General features: G+C 42.9%; 1 protein-coding gene across 3 annotated transcripts in view; it reads left to right on the top strand.

Moving 5' to 3' along the window:
- Positions 1-2,091: 2,091 nt before the first annotated feature.
- The window catches only part of Plcl2 (phospholipase C like 2), a 182,589-nt gene continuing 162,268 nt past the window's right edge, over positions 2,092-22,412 (top strand). Inside the window, exons 1-2 of one of the 3 annotated variants that reach the window (XM_076557575.1) lie at positions 2,092-2,221; positions 2,617-3,171. In XM_076557575.1, the coding sequence (XP_076413690.1) occupies positions 2,845-3,171 (327 nt within the window). In that variant the 5' untranslated portion in view covers positions 2,092-2,221; positions 2,617-2,844. Of the gene's footprint in view, positions 2,222-2,270; positions 2,421-2,616; positions 3,172-22,412 lie in introns of those variants that run through there. The other 2 variants (XR_013046740.1, XM_076557574.1) reach the window with 2 other exon arrangements.

Below are 22,412 nucleotides of genomic sequence, written 5' to 3'. Positions count from 1 at the left end.
TTATAAAGGTATTTGACAACTTTAAACACGAACAAATTGCTTATCAGAATTCAACCATTACTGTATGAACACCATCAACTAGGGTTATCCAGAGGAGCAAATTTATCAACGGCATGAGCGTATTTTACTGCTTGCTCTGAAATCAGTCGAAAGGAAATGCTAACAGTATTTGTTGAATGACTATATTTTGGCTCTAACTCTAACTTCTATGAATTTTACAATGCCACGAAACACTTCAGCAAGGATTTTGGCGTAATATTTACAATTTCTTTAATAACATTGCTCACGGAAGAGGAGCGATGGGAAGCACTCACTCAGTAACTGCAGAGGCAGGAAGGAGGAGAAATAATTGCTTACTGCACTGTTTGTGATGAAGAAAAAAGTTCTTACTTGAGCTTGAGAAACACTAGGGAGCCAAGAATTGCATGTCACAGGAACACGCCTCTTCCTGTCACCATGTGAAGGTACCTACCATTTGGCTGATGGTGGAACAAGGACCTCTCTGACACGTGTGAGCAGTGGCTTGTGGGAGACAAGCACTTAGGTCCAGGATAAATCCAAACCTGGCACAGACTTCTGCCATCATTAGTTACTGCTCTGCCAAGATGCTTTGGGGAACATTTTAATTTAAATGCCAAGTTTATTTCAACGAAATCTCGTTCATATGATCTGTTGGGAATCTAGAATGAAATAGATAGGTGATCATTTTGGAGGGCATTAGGAAGGTGAATTAGATGGTAGTTTTATAAACCACCATCACAACAAAAAAGACCCATTCTGGGTGTTTGACCCTCAGTGACCACCTACTCAGCTCAGAGCACTCAAGGGAAGAGTTGAGTCTTTGTTGGGCCCAGCGTTCTGCTATTGACATGTAAAATGCAGAGAATTAGAGTCTACTACAGAAGGAGCAGGACCTTCCAGGTGATTGTTGAAAACATCAGAATTAGAGAGCTTCAACAGCAAGACCCCTGCATGCTGCCTCTCTCTTAGAACATACAGGAGATTATGACCACAAATCTGATAAAGCAAATGAGAAAGTGAATTATTTGGAAGTCTCTTCCGGCAAAACTGTCACAAGACAAAAAGATTTTGAAGTTAAACTAGGCAAAGAGTTAGCATGGAAGGGTGGGGCGGAAAAACAATTCAAAGGTTGTCTATCCACAGAGTGTACTGGCCCAGTTCGAGTTGTCCAGTGGGTTACAAAAGCATGCCAGAGGATCAGAAGAATTAAGACACCCCAAGAATAACAGGGAAGGATTTTGATGTTGCTTCTGGGGCAAGGGTGAAGCTTATTTCCTTAGAGGCCTCTTGGCAATTTGCTACCACATCATGCTAATGAGGGCAAAGTCTCTAAGTTCAGTCCTCGTGGGCTCTCAATGTCTTCTGTGCCTGGGGAAACGAAAAGGAAATGCACAGTGAGAGAAAAACTGGGGTGCCAGAGCCAGGCATGAGGCTGGCCCTCAGGGTACCTGGGATGGAGAGGTGGGTGGAGCCTCTGGTACCACCCAGTGCTGTGGTCCTGCCACTCTGCTAGTGCTTCTGTGAGGCTGTATAACGGTCCTGCCCTCTTCCTTGGCTCCAGGAATGGAGGTTTAGGGAAAGTATTTGCATGTGGGAACGGTACGTTCATTACTGGTTTTTGATTCTGTCCCAAAAGATGTGCCTGATTTGGATGGTACCCACGAGGGGCTGGACAAGCAAGCATCCTTGGAGGCAGGATTAGGAAGGACACGACAGGGAGGGACCACAGTGATAGACCCCTGGGACAACCCAGAGGCACCGAATAAACTCTGCAGATGTCTTCCACCTCTCAATGCCTGCCAGCCATCCCACCCCAACCCCAGATCCTGGCAACCAGTCATGTCCACTGAGTTTGGCAGTCCAAGGACGCGCAAGGAGGATTGTTTCTACACATAGAATGGGTCTGCTCCACCGAGGAGCCCAGAGGGAGCTGGGTGGGAAGGGACCGGGTTCCGAGTGCCGGGTTGAGGCTGGACACGAGGTGCAGCGGCCAAGCCCACGGCCCCAGAACCGTCAGTCCGCCCGCGACCCGCGTGCACGCTGTGCCCTCGGGATGGGGATGGCTTCGGATGACTGACAGTTGGCGGTGGGGTCCGACCTGGGACCGCTGACCCGGCCTGGGACGGCGACCCGAGCCCGGACGGGTCCCCGCGGCCTGTAGGGGGCGGCGCGAAGCTCGGGAGGGAGGCGATGGCCGCGGGTAGGTGGCGGTGGGCCCGGGGCCGTCAGAAGCCGCCCTGGGCCTCGGCTGAGCCCGGAGGGGACTGACGGGCCTGGGCGGAGCCGGGAGCCGGGAGCCCCGCGCGACGCGCCTCCGCGTGGTCGCCAGCGCTTCGGGCGCCGTGGAGCGAGCCCGCGCGGGCGCCGGGCCGGAGGGGACGCGGTGGCGGCGCTCGTCGGTGAGCGCGGGGCCGGAGGGGACGCGGCGCGCGGCGGTGGGCGCCGCCGGCGCGCGCGCGTTATTTTTGGCGCCCGCAGCGGCGCGTGTGCCGGGGCGTGTTTTCCTTCCCCAGGTGCCGGCAGCCGGGGCGCCGCCGCCCGAGCTGACTCTGCTCTCCCTCCTCCTCTCTCTCCCTCTCCCCCCGACCCCTGCAGGACCCCAGAGGTAATTCCGCCGGCACGCCGTTCTCCGTGCGGGAGGCGAGCTCGCCGCACGCGTCACATCTGAATCAAAAAGAGAAAGAAAAAAAAAAAGAGAAGCCAAGAAAAAAAGCGGAAGAAGCGGCCGAGGCGGCGGCGAGGAGGAGGGGCCGCGCGAGGCGGCCCGAGGCGGCGGCGGGGACGCGGGGACGCGGCTTTGTGCAGGCGGGTCGTGGGGCGCCCATGGCGGAGTGTGGCCGGGGCGCCGCAGGCGAGGCCCTGCCCACCTCCCCGGGCCCGGCCCTCGGCGCCAAGGGCGCCCTGAAAGCCGGAGCCGGCGAAGGCGGCGGCGGCGGGGGAGGTCGCCTCGGCCACGGGCGGGCGCGCTATGACAGCGGCGGGGTTTCCAACGGAGACTGCAGCCTCGGCGTGTCCGCCGACGAAGCCCGGGCCAGCCCTGCCAGGGCACCTCGAGGCGTGGCGCTCGCGCGGACCCCTAGCCCGGCCCCCGCTCCTGTCCCCAAGGACAGCAAGCCGGGCGGCCTGCCCCGCCGGAGCAGCATCATCAAGGTAGGTAGGAGACCCGCGCGCGTCCTTGGGCTCGGTTTCCCCGCCCCGGGGAAGCGGTGGCGGAAGGAGGCGATGCAGAGTGAGCCTGCTGCGAAGAAGGGGAAGCCGGGGTGTTTGGGTGTTTGCAGTGCTGGAGCAGGGAGTGGAAGCCCACGGCATTGGGGAAGAATGGAGAGGTGATCCGGAGTGTGCACGAGAGCTGTGCTCTGACATCCTCAGAGCAACTTGGGCTGTCACCTCTCTCCGGATTGACTTGGAATTAAATGGGCCTTGTACCTGCCTGGATAGGGACATGCTTTCCAGCAGCAGCTTAGCCTGGTGGCACACTCCCTGTAAGGTTGCTATTGTATTTTAAAGACAGGGATCATGTGAAAATATTTTCTTAAGACCCCGGACAATGAACATACATTTAATAGGTTTCTTCTAATCGACATTGTAATTGTGTAGCCTGCGATCATATTTGTAGGATATAAAATACCCCCTCCTTCAATTACTCGGAGAAAGGGATCACAAACGCAGATTTCCTCTTTCTTAGGCTCAAAAGCTCTCTGGGAGATTACAGTTCCCGCACAATTTAATTCCTGGCTGCCGTAGGCAGGCCTCCAGTCAGCAAGTTCCTTTGGAATGGTTTTGCTGGGTTGTTTGTTTGTTTGTTTGTTTGTTTTTTCATGGTGCTATTTAGAAAGCCACCAGCTGTTTTGTGAATTTTAAATTTCAAGGAGTGACATTAAGAGTTTGTGGTGGTTTCCTTCAAATATTACAGTTTAGTTTGCAACATAAAAATATTTCTTGTGACATGAAGTAGAAAAAGAAAGTTGGTAAACTAAGGAAAGCAGAGCCTTGGGCCACATTAACCCATTTGGCTTGCTTAAATTTGGAGCAAATATGGACTGTTGCTTTTGGGAAATGAAGGGGGTTTTAGGACAGGACAGTGAGTAGCACAGCACATTAGTAGTGCCGCACCCATTCTTCTCGACGCTGGTGACCTTAGGAGAGAGGTCAGAACGTGCGGAGGGGGGCGGGGGTGGGGGGGCACAGTCAGAAAGCCTCCAGTACCGTGCGAGTCTCTGTGTGTTAGCAACCTTGCATCCATCCAGTGAAACGCACCACTGGCTGCTGTGAGAGGCAGCTGTGAAACTGCCCTCGGCCTTGTCATGGGCTTGCTCAGTTTATATGTGGGAGGCCCCTGCAAGGGCTTCAAGTGCACCCTCCGTGCAGCCAACTTTTAAACCAGGAAAAGTAGTGTCTTTCTGTTGCCTGTGTAGCTTTTAGTGATGATGTCTTTCCTTCTAGTATGTAGTTTGTTTTCAAGTATATATGAGTATTGATTGATCCTATTTGCAGAGCCTTGTGAGATTTCTGTTTTTATTGGTTGACAAATATTTGTGGTGATTTTGCATGGTGATATTAATAAAATTTTGTGTGAAAATTTCAGAGAAGATACCGTCTTACTTAATTTTAACAACCTTTTCCTCCCAAGGGTTTCAAGGGCTTGTTTTCACATTAGAATTTATCAGTATCCACATTGAGATTCATAGGGAACCCTGATGGATAGCAGCAGTGGTGTTCCGTTTCGTTGGCTTGCCCGTCTGTGAGGTGAACTTGGGATTGAGTCCTTGGCACTCTTCTCCATGGGAGGCTGTAGAAACACAGGATGAGTCGTGAAGAAATCACTGGTTGGGAAACGGAGATGCTGCTTATACTGAATTCTGAGTTTCACAGTCATGTTTTCGTTTTTCTTCATTTTCATGAAGCCAGTTAGCTTTTTATTCACCACCACGCCCCTAGATACACAGTGCCAGGATCGTAGTAGGTGCTACAGGAATGATAAGGAAGTTTGTGTTTATCTAAGTTCTGTTACTTTCTGAAACAGGTGGTTTTAGATTTACCAATCATAGTGTCTTGTACCAGGTAAGATAATCTGACAGATTCCCCTTTCTGGTCTTTGTTTTCACACCCCCCCCCCCCCCCCCCGGGATTTCTCTGTGTAGCTTTGCACCTTTCTTGGAACTTGATTTGTAGACCAGGCTGGCCTTGAACTCACAGAGATCTGCCTGCCTCTGCCTCCCGAGTGCTGGGATTAAAGGCGTGCGCCACCACCTCCCGGCTAACTTATTTTTTTCTTAGTCGTTCTTGAAAATGATGGAAGTAGTGTTAAAAGTTGACTGTGCCTGCGGTATAGAGAGAAAGGCCACTCTAGATAGGTAAGTGGCTGTTTCTCCATGAATTGGTTTCTTAGAGCATCAGGATTTTAGGAATTTAGTGTTGTGTTTTCTAAAGACATATTATACAGCATAAAGATAATATTTTTAATAGAATAAAGAAGTCTCTTAATTTAATATCAGATTGCATAACAGCGAATAATGCATAGGTACCTTTGAATGGCAGAAATTGTATTTCACTTTTGTTAAGAAATAACACAAGTCTTATGCTTAAGCAGAGCTCAGGGGAAGGGCCGTAAGAGGTCTGTCCTTGCTCTCTTGTGCTCTTTCTAAAGGGCTTTAAGGACTAAATGTGGTCAGGTGGTCGGAGGGTGGGGGACGATGAGGAAGCCGAGGTGCTGAAGACAGTAGCCCATCAGGGCCTGGCTGAGGGGCAGAGGATAGTATGTGTGGCTTGAGCAGGCCTCGTGCTTCTTTCCTGTCTTCTGCTTCTCAGGCTTCACATCCTGTTAGGTCAGGGTCACTAAGTGATAGGTAAAGGAAGGCTCAATACTAACTTGATTGGCATGTTCAGAAACACACTGAACTGACCAGAAGTCTATTTCTTATTTAACATAATTTCTTTGGTGTTTCATCTGTTTTATAAATAGCAATGAGTAAGAAATTGTTGTAAAATATTTTTTGTTTTTTGTTTTTCCTCCCAAAATAGGCACACAGTTCTATACCAAAAGAGCTCCTCAGTTACGGTAGCAATCTTGATGAAAATCCAGAGAGAGTCTTATAAAATCTTTTACAGATACTTTGAGATGATACGGAAGTCATGGGAAGCAGTGGCAGATATTTTTAGCTTTCTTTAACCTATTGAAAATAACAGTATGTTCTTGAGATTATCTGCAGAGTCACATGACTGGATTTTTAGGGACGAAGTTGTATCTGTCATCGTTAGTAATCTAGTAAAAATGAAAACACTTTCATTTTCTCCTTGGTCACACTACTTAATACAATCTACTTTATTTCCAAATAGATAACTTGGTTAATTGTTCAGATGGCTACTTATTTTTTAAATACATAGCTTATTTATTAATTAAGATATGAAATAGTACTTGGGGCCTTAGATTTATTTTAGAAATCAATGTATCAAAATGACTATATTAATTTTGGTGGTTTGTTTTAATCAGAATTAGTTAACTACTTTGCATTCAAAAGGGTGCTGTGGTTGCAGTTGCACTGGGCATCAATTTTGTGAGCTATGGCAATGCATGGAGTCTCCTAGTCATTACCATAGTCAAGTGACCAAGCAGTTTGGCCAACTCTCTTCACCCTACCCCCAGATCTCTTTGTCATCCTCCCTTCTCCACGTTCTCAGAATGTGGCAGCTGTTGATGCTGGCCCTTCCCATACTGAGGCTGTGCAGCCATTGATGCTGGCCCTTCCCATACTGAGGCTGTGCAGCCACTGATGCTGGCCCTTCCCATACTGAGGCTGTGCAGCCACTGATGCTGGCCCTTCCCATACTGAGGCTGTGCAGCCACTGATGCTGGCCCTTCCCATACTGAGGCTGTGCAGCCACTGATGCTGGCCCTTCCCATACTGAGGCTGTGCAGCCACTGATGCTGGCCCTTCCCATACTGAGGCTGTGCAGCCACTGATGCTGGCCCTTCCCATACTGAGGCTGTGCAGCCACTGATGCTGGCCCTTCCCATACTGAGGCTGTGCAGCCATTGATGCTGGCCCCTCCCATACTGAGGCTGTGCAGCCATTGCATTACTTGGTGTTCAGATGAAGTAACAGTAACCACCGCTTACTGAACTCTCATTGTGGGCAGGACATGTGACAGGTGTGCTTTCCCTGACTCTGACATGGTCTCATATCACCCACAGAGGGCAGAGGAAGGCAGCGTTCAGAGAGGCTAGCAATGTGTCCATGGTGCTGGCGCTGCATGCTGGCTGCCTCTTGACTGTGGCCGCGTTCCGTTTTTGTTTTTGTTTTTTTTAAATTACTCTATCCATTTATACGTTTTGTGTAAGTAAGGGAGTCTTCCTGGTCTGGGATACCAGGTTTGTTTTTCTCTTCTAAATGTACAGGCTGTTGGAGGGGGCAAGACTGTCTCCTTCAGAAGTAGTTGATAGATAACATAGCCCGGCAGCTGCTTCATCACCTGTCATAACTACTTGGCCAGGCCTTCAGCTTCACATCGACTTGGTTCTTCTTAATATAACTATCATATATTGTTGAGTAAAAAAATAGTCTTAAGTCTTTATAGCAATAGTCCTCTACCTTGATGCTGAGCTCCCAAGCATGAACAACACTAGACTTTTTAATGCCTGTTATACATATTTAAGCAAAATAATAAAAACATACCTGAGCATTGTACTGGGGTGTGGTTTTGTTAAGTGGGCTCTTTACAGGCCAAAACTGGCACTGGCGAGTTCTGCACTGGTAACATACAGTGCTCAGGAACTGTTTTTTGAATTGGAATTTAATATCTGTATTCAACTTTAGTGTCTCGCCTTTCTTTCCCTTCTCTTCCTCACACAAGGAGAAACAAAGGCCACTGCTTGCCAGGCATTTAAGAACTGGATCACAAAGGGAATTGTCTGAGTAGGTAGGCAGATCCAAGTAGACCCTTTGGATCAGAAACTCTCACGGCCAATCATCAGCTCTGCACTTTACTTTCTACTAATGCGTTTGCACCCAATAACTGTGGAAAGGTCAGAGCATGGCCGACTGTGGAGTCTAAAGAGCTTTCCCCACAGTCATGAGAGAGCGTGGTGTTCTATACACCACACTTTGCTTTTCCTTCTTTCAGTCCTTTATTTTCATTTGCGTTTCAAATCAAATCCGTAAAGACAGCTGATGAGAAATTGTTTTATTAGTTGATTGTATCATTCAAGTTTTCTCAAATCTGTTTACTTCCTTCTACAGTGCTGTGTGCTCTGTAAGGGGTTTAAATTATACTGTTTTGTTTTAAGGCTTAGGTTATCAAATTTTGAATTTTCAGTAGATATAGCAATATTATTTGTAGCCGTAATGCAGATCTAAAATGAACATTTGTAGTTTTCTTTTTAGACATATCTATTGGTCCCAAAGTAATTGCTCTATCCTTTAAATATTAAGTTTTGGATGGTAACGCCCACTCAACGTCTAGATCTCTGTGTTAGTTCAGCTACTTTTTATTTTTTATTAGTAAGATGCAAATATTTTCACCAGAAGGTCACATGAGTGGCAGAAATTGTTATATTATATTTTGAAACTATGTAAACCACCCGACCAATGCTTTTTTCTACTGATAATGAATCAGGAAGATTGTGCTTGGCACAAGAGTATGTCATAACTCAACCTCAAGCCAGAGCCACTGGAGAAGTTGTAGTCACACCTTCACCCCCATGTCAGAATAACTCCAGACTTTGGGGTTCACAAAGCATATAGTTAATTGCATTGGTCTGGCAGTCAGTGAGTTCAGGCTGCTGGTAGACGGTTGGCGCTTGTGCACTCTGCAACATCAGAGCAGGGCAGGCATTTGAGTTCTCTGGCCTCTAGCACTTGACCATGGCAGGGTTTGTTAGGTAAAATGTATTCTAGGGAACCCTCTCAACTTGGCTGCCCCTGGCTGTGTGGCACTTGTTTGGATTATTCCTAAGGTATGGTACTGAAGTTAGAGGACTGCGAATCATCTGGCTCCCCTGCATCCTTTTTACATAGCCTTATGGACCCCGTATCTAAGATGAGTAGGATAAAGACCCTCTCCTTGCACTGTTAAGATGCAGTGAGATGATGTGTGCTCAGTGCCTGGCAGGCAGTCGGGGCTCCAGGAGCATTATTATCCAGAATGTTTTCCTCTCCCATTTCTCACTGAAGGTCATTCTGAAATGAGCTGGCCTCTTCAGGTTCATTGTGATTGGAGTTCACTGGTACTACCATGCCTGTTTTGGAAGATTTATTTTTCAACACATACAGAAAAGTGCTGAGAAACTTTCTAGGTATATGCTGTGATGCTTTGGAGAGTGAAATATTCAGGTGCTTTTCTGAATCCCATGTTTTATGCAGTTGAACATGTGTAAGTGGCCACAGTTGCACAACATTCCCCTTTGTCTTGATTGGCTTAGCAAAGTCTGGGTTTTTATTTTTTGTCACTATACAATTTTTAATAGTGTCTCTATTCACTCTCAGAAGTATTCCAGTTTTGATGATCCATTGCCACCTCGCCAGGAACTTTGTGGGATGGACTTCTCAGTCAAAGCTTAGGCTTTCTCTTGGTCCCACTGTTTTCTCTGCTTGGAGTGGTTTTCCCCTTCTCAGTCACGCCTAGGATGTTATTTGGTTTGTTGCCTCTCAGTGTGAAGTGTTTCTTTTTCTGCCTTCTAGCTCCAACTCCACCTATATTTCCATACTGCTCTGCTTCTCTCTACCTCATAGGTTCTTATGTCTTAATTACTCTGTGAGCTTGTGAAAAAGGTTCAATGTCAAGTATAAAATGTGTACTTAAGTGTGTGTGTGCGTGCATCAAATGTGAGTTAATAAATTGACAATTCATCAGTTTTATGAAGAGATTATTAGATTTAACTCCAAGTGATTTTAACTGGAATATACCACTTCATGGGCTGTATTCTTCAAAAAGAAGTGTCTTTCATGTACTTATTTTTTTCTGAATAAATTATTTGAAAATAATCATAAGGAAATACCTTCATATAAAGTTGAGTCTAGGAATTTCATTCCTTCTAGAATTGTTCTGCATGAGGCTGAATGGTCTGTTCCTTTTGTGTCCTGAATTAAGAGTAGACCTTTGAATTTTTATGTTTTGGTCTTAGAGTTTAAAAAGCATAGCCAGAGAGTGTTACTGTTTGTTAAAGCACTTAATCTCTTTTCTGGTATTTGGGTTTTTAAAAGTGACTTACATAATTTCTACTCAGCTTTTGTTTCTTCTTAAGGAGTTTAATTACTTAAACTTTGATTGTCATTGATATTGGAATGTCAAAAGGTATTTATTGGGAGTGCTGTGGAATTGATAATAAACAGAGGAGTGTGCGGGTTCGGATTTGCAGTGCCGAAATGGGAATCTCTGTTCTCTCAGTTCATTTTGACTTCGAATGCTGGAAATCTAGTCCTTTGTTGCAGTGAATGGATTAGGTACAGAAGAAACGAGTGTTTCATAGGCGGCATTTGACACACCTCTTACCAGAACTTGCAAGGAGATATCATCCTCTTTACAGGCAAGGAAACCTTTTCATAAGGATTGAGAATTCCCAAGCAGGGTCACAGAATTTACATGGGGCAAAGCATTCAGACCAAATTTGTCTGTCTTGAAAGTCCATGTGGTTTCTTTTGTTTGTTTGTTTGTTTTTCTCATTCATCATCCTTTTCTACTCTAACTTCTGAGATATGGTTTTTGTTGTTGTTGTTGTTGTTTTTCTTATTTATTCATTTTACTCCTCTTTACCTAAGCCATTCTGGCTCCTTAGCATTAAAAGTTTCCACCCGTCTTGAAATATTGGCAGATTTCTAAATGAGTTTGTCTGTTCGGAAGAAGCCACATGTACCTAACAATGTGAATTAGAGCTGCAGTCCTGGCTGCATGTTCCAAGTTCTGTCTGACCTACACACCACTTTTCCTGACTGTGAGGTCAGTATTCAGGTGTCTTCTTGTAGTATGCAGGCGTACTGCGTTGAAAGCTGCAGGTGTTAACATCCCCAAAACGAAGCAGCGGGGTTTAAATGCATCAATAATGAAGATTCGTGATATTTTCAGAATGGAAAGTGATCACATAAAATTCTGTCATTAGTTATATACAATGCCATACTGGTTAGTAAGTATATTTAGCTCCTGGCTATGGTTGAAGTAATTTATTTGCATACCAGTATAACAGAATTGGAAAATTTGTTATGTAATACTGCAGTATATGGCTATTAATAGAACAAAATGTGGTCTTACAGATAGTAATTTTTGTGGATCTTTTTCTGTTGTAGATTGCTGCATACACACAATTCTACTCATGCATGCATATACTGTTTTTAAATAACAAAGCCTGAGGCGCTAAGCTAACCAAACAGTGTAGACTAGGTAGTGAGTTGGCGTGAGTCTAGTCTGTCTCCTTAGAGGATGAGATGGGTAGCAGGTTTCTGCTCTCTAATTGAAAATGCCCATGAAGGGGCTGCACATTTTTTATGAATGTTGCTTATGAAGCTTTAGTTGCTTTTACCAATTAGTGTGGTCACAGAGGGATAAATGGCCTGTTTGCAGCTACCATTAGATTCAAGCTTTATGACTGCTCCCCTGTGGTCTCCTGCTCCTTTTTATGTTTCATCTCCTTCTAAACCTCGTCTCCTGTAGTCATGGTAGTTAGGATTTTTTGAGTTATTTTATATTTAATTTATTCTTGAAAAATATAAGTCAGTTGTTTAGATGCCATTCTCCCCCACCCCCAGCTCTAGCCATTCATTCTAGCTGCCAGTAGTTACTCAGGTGCTCTCGGTTGGGGCTAATGAAATAACAGTGTGAAGGATATATTTATCCTTGGAGCATTTAATAGTTTGCTAAGAGAAATCTGTACATTGTTTTAAAGCTTTCATTGCTTATGTATAGTCTCAAATAATTTATATTTATTAAAAATACTAACCTCTTTCATAGCACATATTTATGTTTGCTGTAGTAGATACTGCCAAGCATTTTTCCTAGCTAATTAAAGTATTTTAAATACTAAACAGGTTGAATAATTCTAATTGCTCCAAATATACATAATTTGCATTGTCCGTGGGCTTGTTTTTTTGTTTTTTTCTTTTTTGTAATCATTTCCATAGTTATGTGATTAATGAAATATTACTGTGATTTTCTGGTTGAATATTCTGGTAACTATGATACTGAGAACTTTTTCATGTTTTTTGATCATTTGGATGTTGTCTTTGTAAAAACAAAATGCTGGTTTGACTCCTTTGCCTGTTTGAAAACGTTTTTTAAATTGATTTGATGTTTTGTGGATGTATCTCTTGTGAGATACAGATGTGAAAATGTCTTCTCCTGGATATGACTTGTCTCTTCACTGGCCTGAGAGGCTATCTTGTAATGAAAAACAATTCCTAATTTTAGTGAAACCAAATTTATTAACATTTTCAGTTATGGTTATGGTTTTTGTGTCCTCTTTTAAAGAAGTCTCTTTTTGAGACTGTGAAGATTTTTATTAATTAACTTCTGGAACCTTTGCTTTGCTTTTTATATTCTGTGTGGAATATATATATATATATTATATTATTTATGCACATTAATAGTAAATATATTACATAAACATTTCTATTATGTATTTTATATCATTTATACAGTTATTTATATAGTTATGCTAAATATAAATATATTACATATTTATATTAAAGATATTTTATACTTATATGTAAGTGATTCCTTCAGCACCATTTATTTGGAAATAGGATCTTTTATTCATGTATTGCATTGCCATTTTTTGATAAATCAAGTGACTAGTTATGTGTGGCTTTGTCTGTGTGTTGCATTCTGGGTCATGGAGAAAGCCTTCTCAGAGCATCATTTTTTCAAAGAACGGATCTGACAGTAGAACCAGCACCGTTCCTGGGGAGAGGTGACTGGACCTTTCAACCTTGGCTGAAACATGTCTTTCCATTTCCTTTAATCTTTTCATCTTGTGCTCAGATGACACACCTAACATGCAGTGAATGCTGGTACTCAGAGGAGGTTATACGGTGATGCTTACCAACAGGTGTTTGTTAGCCCAGGTGGTTCATACTGGAAGGGACAGACTGGTGGTACTGCAGTGCCCTCGATGTGGTGGGCTCATTGGCCAAGTTCGTGTGTCATGATGAGTGTGTAACACAAACTCCTGGAGTATCCATAACTGTATTTCGTTAGTTACAGAGCAGTAAACTTTCAACTGGTGGATATTCCCAGCCTTAATTATGTGGTGTGTATTCTGACCTCTGCCCTTAGATTTTCATTAGTTTTGCTTATTCTATTTGGATAGTATTTATTTTCCAAATTAATGTGTGGGAATCTAGCACAGAGGCATGTACCGTTCACTTGTCTTAGGCAGGTTCCAAGGAAGAGAAGTAACCTGATGAGAGGGCTGAGTTTGAGTTTGGAGAACTCTAGGTTTTGTTGTTTCTGTTTAGGCTGCGTGCTTCCTGTTACTGCCTTTATTATGCTGAGCTGTAATACCCCAGTGTACCTGTTCTCTCCACGGGACTTCTATCATGAGTGGTTGTTGGATTTTACCAAAGGCCGTTTCTGTACTGTCTTAGTCAGTGTTTTATTGCTATGAAGAGACACCATGACCATGGCAGCTCTTTCAAGAGAAAGCATTTAACTGGGGCTATCTTAAAGTTTCAGAGGTTTAGTCCACTATCATCATGGTGGGGAGCATGGTGGCGTGCAGGCAGACGTAGTGCTGTCGAGGTAGCTTGAGAGTTCTACGTCTGAATCTGTAGGCAGCAGGGAGAGGGAGGGCACTTTGCCTGGCCTGGTGTGGGCTTTGGAAACCTCAAAGCCCCATTGACACTTCCTCTAACAAGGCCACACCTCCTAATTCTTTTCACATAATGCCACTCCATGAGACTAAGCATTCAAATATATGAGCCTATGGGAGTCATCTTATTCAAACTACCACATGCATCTAGTGTGGTTTCTATTCCTTAGTCTGTTTTTGTGGTGGTTAAATTTATTGATTTATATATATATGTGTGTGTGTGTGTATACATATATATATCCTGCATCTCTGGGATGGAGGTGACTTGATCATGATGTGTAATCTTTTTTATGTGTTCTTGAATTCAATTTGCAAGTATTTTATTGAGAATTTCTGCTTCTATGTTTAAAAGAGGCATTACTTTTTTGTTGGGTCTTTGTCCGGTTTTCGTATTGGGGTAATACTAGTTTCATAAAAGAAATTAGAAAACTGTTTCTTCCTTTTGTAGAATAGATGAGGAGTATTGTTAGTTCTTCACTGAATGTCTGGTAGAATTCTGTACTGGATCCATCTGGCCTGGACTGTTTCTACTTGGGAGTTTTTAAACCATGATTTCTATTTTACTGCATATTAAAAGTCTGTTTAAATCACTTATTACATCTTGATTTAATTTTGGTAGGTTATATATATATCTAGAAGTTAATTTGTTTCTTTTGGATTTTTCCAATTTGGTAGACTATAGATGTTAAAAATAGGTTCTTACAATTCTTTGAGTTTTCTCAGTATCTGTTGTAATATCTTTTTTAAATCTATAATCTTATTATTTTGGATCATTTTTCTCTTTCTTTTGGTTAGTTTGGCTAAGTTTATCAATTTTGTTAATCGTTTCAAAGTACCAATTCATTATTTCATTGAATTTTTTATATTGTTTTCTTTGTTTCTATTTTATGAATTTAGGCTCTGATTTTAATTATCTCTTCACTCCCACTCTTTTTGGTTCTTATTTTACTAGGACCTTCAGATACATCATTAAGGTATAATTTGAGATCTCAAATTTTTTGATGTAAGCACCTATTGCTGTAAAAATCCCCTTTAGGACTAGACTGCCTGACTACCTTCATGTGTCCATTGGTTGTGTTTTCATTTTCATCCAAATTCTAGGAATTTTAAAATCTCCACCTTGATTCCCCCTTCACCTAATTTCACTTCAGTAGTATCTGCTTTCGCTCCTATCAATTTGTAGACTTTCTGTCTTTTCTTTTGTTGTTGCTATCCATCTTTATTGCATGGTGGTCAGATAGGATGTGGAATATAGTTTCAATGTTCCTGTATTTATTGAGGTTCACTTTGTGTCCTAAAATGTAGTCTGTTTTGGAGACAGTCCCACAGGCCACTGAGAACATGTATTCTTTAGTGTTTGTGTGAAATGTTCTGTAAACACATGCCTGTTAAGTCCACTTGATTTGTGATGTTATTTAATTCAAGTTTCTCTATTCAGTTTCTTTCCAGATTACCTGCTTATTAGTGAAAGTCAAATGTTGAAATTATCACTATCACTGTGTTGGTGTTAATCTGTTTTAAGTCGTGTGTGTGTGTGTGTGTGTGTGTGTGTGTGTAAGTAATTGAGTGTTCCTGTGTTTGATTCATGTATGTTTATGATGTAAAGTCCTGTTGGATTTTCCTTTAATGAGGATAAATTGTCCCTTCTTACCTTTTGCCTAGTAGTGGTTTGAAGTCGATTTGGTCAGATACTAGAATAGCCACACTTGCTTATTTCTTGGTTCCATTTGCTTGGAATACCTTTCCCCAAACATTTACCATAAGGTGGTGTCTATCATGGTCATGGGGTGTTTCTTGGAGTCAGCAAAAAGGTGAATCCTGTTTTCTGACCTGTGTCTCTCATTAGGAAGTAGGACCATTAAGAGTTACTGTGGGGCTCCATGCATTAATCTTGTCACTCTGTTGTTTTGTGCCTTCTGTTAGATCTCTTTAATTGAGCGTTCTAGGGTTGTTTATTTGTCCCTTTTTGCTTTCTTGGGTATGTTCAAAGTTTTCTTTAGACCTAAGTATTCCTTCTGCTATCTTCTGTAGAGCTGGATTAGTGGTCATAAATGCCTTAAATCCATTTTTATAATAGAAAGTCTTCCTTGTCTCTTCAGCCATCACTTTGAGTTTGTGGGATAGTGCATTCAGGGTCTTAAGATACAAAAGCAAATGTGATGGTCCTGCCTTTCTCAACTACTTCCTGCCTTCTTCTTGCCCCATTTGTGGCTTTCTCTTGAGAGAGGTCTGTGAGTTATTTCTCTGTCTCCTCTTTGAACTACTCCTCGACTGTCTCCCACTGGTGAAGATCATCGGGCACACAGTTCCTGTGGCCTGAACAGTTCACTAGGCCACCATTCGTTAGGCCTCCTCTTAGTTCATGGCTCATTCTTGACAGCTTCACCATAGGTGTAGATACAGTTAATTACCGATTCATTGATGAGGTTGTTTTGCTTGTTTGTTTCTCTACACAGGCTTCTCTGTGTAGCTTTGGAGCGTATCATGGAACTCGCTCTGTAGACCAGGCTGGCCTTGAACTCACAGAGATCCCCTGCCTCTGCCTCCCAAGTGCTGGATTAAAGGTATGCACCACCACTGCCTGGCATTCACTGATGAGTTTTAAGTTGATATCTTCAGCTCAGGTTTTCCCTCAGCACCCACCCTCTTTAGCACATCACCCTCAACACCTTACTGCGTATAGTCAAACCTAGTCTTCCTTTTCTCACCCTGTTATCGCCTCCTGTGTAGCTAGTTTGGCAAAATGGACCATCATCATTCTCCTTTCTTTCTCTTTTAATTTTTTTAGAGGATTGTATTTGTATGTGGCGTATGTTTGTATGTGTGTATGCATTTGGATGTGGAGGCTAGAGGTTGACGTTGGATATCTTCTTCAGTCATACTGTATTTTTTTGAGACAGAATTCTTCACATGAACTTGGGGTGTGCCATTTCAGTTGGACTGGCTTGTCAGCAAGATTCAGGGATCTACCTGTCTCGCTTAGGGTTACAGATCCATTCCACTGAGCCCAGCTTTTTATGGGGGTACTGGAGATGCAAGTCCAGGTCTTTGTGGTTGTGTCACAAGCACTTTACCAACTGGGCCATCCCCAACCCCATTTTCATTTGTGTCCGTTAAATCAGTTTGAATGAGAGATGATTTAGTTATTTTTGTACAAGAAGTTGACAGGTTTCATTATAGCTTGTCCTCAAAGAGGCATGATCAATTCTGATACTGCTGCTGCTGTAGGATAAACATGTGTGTTCCCCAAGGGCACGGAAGTCTTGGTCCCCAGGATGGCAGTGTTGGGAAGTGATGGAATGTTTAGGAGGTGGGGCCATGTGGAAATTCTTTAAATCGTTTAGAGTGTCCTCTTAATGGGAATTTTGGGACTGAATCCTCACCTTCATTTGTTTCCCAGACATGAAGGTGACATGTTCAGTTGAATACTCCCATCCACTATTAACTAGTACACCCACTAGAAACCCAACTTTGAAACTAAGCAAACAAGCCCTTACATTAAGTCTTCCAGGTGTATTGCTGTGGTGATGGAAGTCTACTAATACACTGCTATTAAAATAAAATGAATGAGTCCATGTAGCAAGAATTAGGTATAACTTTAAAATTTTCAATCTAAAATGTTATGGAAGGAATTGTGTGAGTATCTAGATACTGATATGCCTGTACCCTCAACCTCTGTTAACCTTTGAGGAACTTGTATCATCATTTTCCATGTGTTGGGTCACTTTAAATCAAAAAGCAAAATTTAGTTAGAATCTGCCTTTTAGAAACATTTACTTCTCCCAAGACAGGGTATCTCTGTGTAGTTTTGGAGCCTGTCCTAGAACTCACTCTGTAGCCCAGGCTGGCCTCGAACTCACAGAGATCCACCTGGCTCTGCCTCCCGAGTGCCGGGATTAAAGGTGTGCACCGCCGCTGCCGCCACCTCCACCACCGCCCGGCCGAAACATTTAATTCTTAGAAAGGGTATTAGAAGCTAGGAGTGCACAAATTTGATGCCAAAGAGGAACAAATATTGAGCATTTTGAAGAGGAGAATTCATATGAATTTATTTTCTTTTAGGTTTTAAACCTTAAAACCTTTAAAATTTAAAGCTTAACCATCTTCTTATCCTGTGATCCATGAATTGCAATTTTTTTCCATCAGTGTTTTTCCTGTTATTTTGGAATTATTTCTGTGAAAATACTTATTTTTATGCTGCAGTTGGTAAGAAGCAATCAGATATCAGGTGGGATCCATTAACTTTATGTGGGATCTGGAAGTTGGCTTTGGTGACCTTCCCTTTCTGGGCTGGTCCAGTTGTCCTTTGGCAGCACTAAAGCGGTTCTGTTTGACATGCTCTCAGATCCCAGGGAAGTCCACTAGTTAGGAGTTCTGTAGCTATGAAAATCATAATGACCAAGAGCATCATGGGGAGGAAAGGCCCTATTTTATCTTACAGCTTATAGTCCATCATCCAGGTCAGTCAGGACAGGAACCTGGAGGCAGGAACTGATACAGAGGTCTTGCAGGATCACTGCTTACTGGCTTGTTCCTCATGGCTTGCTTAGCCTGCCTCCTTGTAGCACCCACGACCACCAGCCCAGAAGTGGCACTGCCCACGGTTAAGCTGGGCCCACCTACATCAATTGTCAAGAGAATGCACCTCATGCTTGCCCACAAGCTAATCTGGTTGTGGCATGTTTTCAGTTGAGGCTCCCTCTCCCACAGTGACTCTAGCTATGTCAGGTTGACATAAAAGTAGCCCACACAGAAAGCAGAAGACATTGGACTTCTGCTCTTTAATTTTACGTTCGTTGCTGAGTATAGAAGAGACAAGGCCCTGGAGCTGGTTCACAGCGGGGCATTTGCCAGTGAAAGTGTGGGATCTGTAGGAGTTGTGGTGTGTCTGTCACTGTGTACCCATATGTGTGAGAGGGTATAGTCTGAAGGTTGACAGAGGTTGGGTGTCATGCAACCAAGTGGGAGGAGAAGCCACACCCAGTGGAAAGCATTGCGTGGAGCTTTGTTTCTGGGAAATGGTCAAACTGGGTTTGTGGCTGTGTGCAGAAGAAAAGATTTGTAGCAGATTCTGTAATGTGGTGCTGTATACCCAGGGTTCTGAGGTTTCTTCTGTTCTCCAGGAACTTTTGGCAGGACAAGTCCCTTCAGCCTACTCTTTTGTGAGCCACTTAGTAGTGGCCCTGTGCTGGTTTTCATCATTTATGTGCATATGGGGACTATCCAAGAATTATCTGTTGTGGTCTCTTGGAAAGTGAAGTGTTGATGGATGCCTTTGACTGTGCTGGTAAGAAAGCAGTGATTCCAGGGAAGAGACCGTCAGATGTGGGCAGCTAATCTGGCTTTTCTTCTTTAGTCAAAGAAAACAAACAAACTAATCAATGCCTCTCATGTCTGGAGTTACCTGTAGCTTTTCATGTCCCTGCTCAGTTGGTCCATTGTGCTGTCTAGTAACCCTGAAAAACTGAGTTTATGACCTCTGGCATTGTTCATTTGGCCAGATTTTTCACTTTTTAGCCTTTTCAGATCTTGGTAAAGACAAAACAAGACCAACACAAAAAACATTAATAATAAAATAAAGCAGTATAGAATTTGTTACCACTGAGCTTTACTGGTTTTCTAGAGAACCGGGTGTAAGGGAGTATGTGTGAGTGATAGAGGAAGGATATGTAGGAGATCTTTCATAGAGGCAAACTGTTAGCAGAGGAAGAGCTTGCTGGTGGGTTGGCCTATTTGGTGGCTTTCTGGCTCTGTGAATGAGGTCTTTTAGTTCAGTCTTTGCTGTTCCCACAGTGGTGGCTGTTCAGAAGCTGGGGGTGCTTTCATCCAGCTGCTGTTCTGGAAGCACAGCCTGTAAGCAGACAGCCACATGCATCTGCAGGCTGGAGTCAGGAGTGCTTGGCAGTTGGCAGCCTCTGCAAGCACAAGCCGGACTCCAGGAAAAACAACAGAATGCCTTCTAAAGTTTCTTTGGTTCTCACAGCCTCCTGTTGAAATGTGGACTGTGTTCTCTACCTCATAACACAGATGGCATCACAACAGCTGTCCTTGTCACAGAGACCCATGCAGGGTGGGTGGGCACAGGGAGTGGTGCAGGTAGATGTAGCCAGAGGAGACCGAGGATGTTCACTCTGCTGCACACATGCTGTCCCCAGCTTGGCAGAATGGTCCTCATTCCCTACTTGGCACCGTATGTCTCTGTTATCACCAGAACAGAAACTAGAGGTCACAGACCAGGCCCTGGCTTCAGCTTTTGTGTGAAACTAAAGAAGCAGATTGCCAGTGGAAATGGTGCTTAAAAGGGTGCTTCTTGTTCTACCTGAAGATTTTTGTATTTTAGGTGCTTCCAGTTGATTATTATAATTTAAAAATCCTTCTGTGCGGAGAAAATGAGTTGTCAGCTGTAACATTTCATGCAAAAATGAATTGTCTAGGGGTTGGGGATTTAGCTCAGTGGTAGAGCACTTGCCTAGCAAGTGCAAGACCCTGGTTTCAGTCAGCTCTTGGAAAAAAATTGAATTGTCTGAAAAATTTGGCATTTATGTGGCTCTATTTCTAAGTGTTTTCATCTGATTTACAAAGGAGTCAGAAAGCAAGCACTCAACAAACGCCCAGAGAAAACTGCAGTTGCAGCAGCCCTGGCTCTGGGCTGGAGCCTCCAGGGAGCGTCAGCAGCGGTGGGAAGCCTGCTTCGTTCACATCCCTCTCTGTAGAGACTGGAGGCATTGAGAAGGGCCCTGGGAAGGAAGGAGTATGTGCTGATAGTGGCCCATCATTTCCCAGGCTCATCTAAGACACCACTGGCCACCTCTTGCTTTGGCAAGGTAATACAGAGCCAGCCATCCGGAAGCTTCTGGAATTGGAAGGAGGACTGTATTTGTAGTGGGGCTACAATGATCTTCTTAGTGAATCTTTCTTCCATTGGAACAAAAATAAGAATGATATTCTGTTTGGGTGTAATGACAAATAATATTATATATTGAAACTATTTTTTGATCTAACTGATGATTTCATTTTTCTGATTTTAGAAGAAAGCAAACATTTTCATGGATCTTTACAAGTATTGTGAGCCTCAGTTCAGTATTGTGTGCATAGTAGATAAGTTGGACCTGATGTGAGCAGACAGCCTTCTGATTTTCTTACTAAGAAGTGTGAAGAAGATGTAGAATATATAATTGTTTCTTTTTACTTTCAACCTATAATTTTCAAGCAGAAATTACTAATTATGTTATTTAAAATGTGAAGATAGAGAATCTTACAGTAGTTAATGTGTAACTTGTATCAACAATTAGATCTATGCATTACTAATTTTTTACCAAGATAATAATTTTCAAGTTTGGACAAATTTGATATTTAAAATTCAAAATTTTCTGATATTAATGTTAGTAATGAATAGTTTCTACATTGTAGGATGTACTCTTCTAAGTACATTTGCAATGAAAGGTATTTTCAGCCCTCTTTATGGCTTACTTAATTTGTGAACATGTATAACATCTTTTTACCTAAAATTACTTTCAAAATGAAAGTAGCTTTATGTAAGAACTTAATGTCTCGTTTTGACTCTGAGATTTTCTTTAATGAATTCTGTGAGTAAAGATCTATTTTAAAAGGCAGTAGGCCATAATTTGTGACTAGGAGATTCCAGAGTGGCCAGGAAGAACGGACCAAGAATAGAAGCCGTGCTGCTCACTCCACCCAGGCCAAGCCCCAGCCATGTGGTTGCAGACTCCGGGAAGGCGGGGTGGCTTGGGAGGTAGTTTTTCCCTAGTTGCAGAGTTGAAGAAATCATGCATTCTTATAACTCTTGAATTCTGTTTCCTTTTTAAGCAACTCAGATAAATTATTTCTTATAAGCTGTTACCTAAATTAAGTTTGACCACATTAGTTTTCAGTTCCTCCTTACTCTCTTTTCTGTTTGTGTATTTAAGTATTGTCCCATGGTGAAAGTGTAAAAACCATTGTGAAGTTCGACAGCTTCACATGGCTATTACAACTGTGTAGAAAGAAGTTCATTGAGATGTGTAGACTTTGAGTCTAGTTAATCTCTGTGTGATTTTTTAAAAAAATATGCAAGTTCTTTAGAGTAAAGATTAAAAATGTTTTAATAAAAAAGGAAATTTTGAGATTGTAGATTTTATCACTAATTGTGCTCTGAAAATTTGTCACTTATTATTAAAAATTTCCGGGACATGCTGGTTGATGTTTGTTAACTCTCTCTGGGTTTGTAGTCATCTGGAAGACACACTGGGCATTCCTTCCTTGGCATTCCCAGAGAGCCTTAACTGAAGAGGAAAGGCCTATCCTGAGTATGGCTGGTGCTGTGTTAGCCCTGGGCTGATGAAAGGGGAAGTAGGAAGCTGGCTGGACACTTTTTCCTGCATTCTGCCTCCTGGTCTGCCCAGATGTGGTGAGCCCAACCATGAGCTCCTTCCACCATGAATTCTACCATGGCTTCCTTGGTATGAAACGGTGAGCCAAGCTAACTAAATCCTTTTTAAGTGGCTTCTGCCAGGTATTTGGTCACAGTGATGAGAGAAATAACTAGTAATAGCCACTACACTGGCATTTTTATGAAAGCCTAAAAATTGGCAATTAG

The sequence above is a fragment of the Peromyscus maniculatus genome, chromosome 21 (assembly GCF_049852395.1).
Source record: "Peromyscus maniculatus bairdii isolate BWxNUB_F1_BW_parent chromosome 21, HU_Pman_BW_mat_3.1, whole genome shotgun sequence".
Lineage (NCBI taxonomy): Eukaryota > Metazoa > Chordata > Mammalia > Rodentia > Cricetidae > Peromyscus > Peromyscus maniculatus.
Note: the sequence above shows the minus strand (reverse complement) of the source record. Positions and strands in the feature narration are given on the sequence as shown.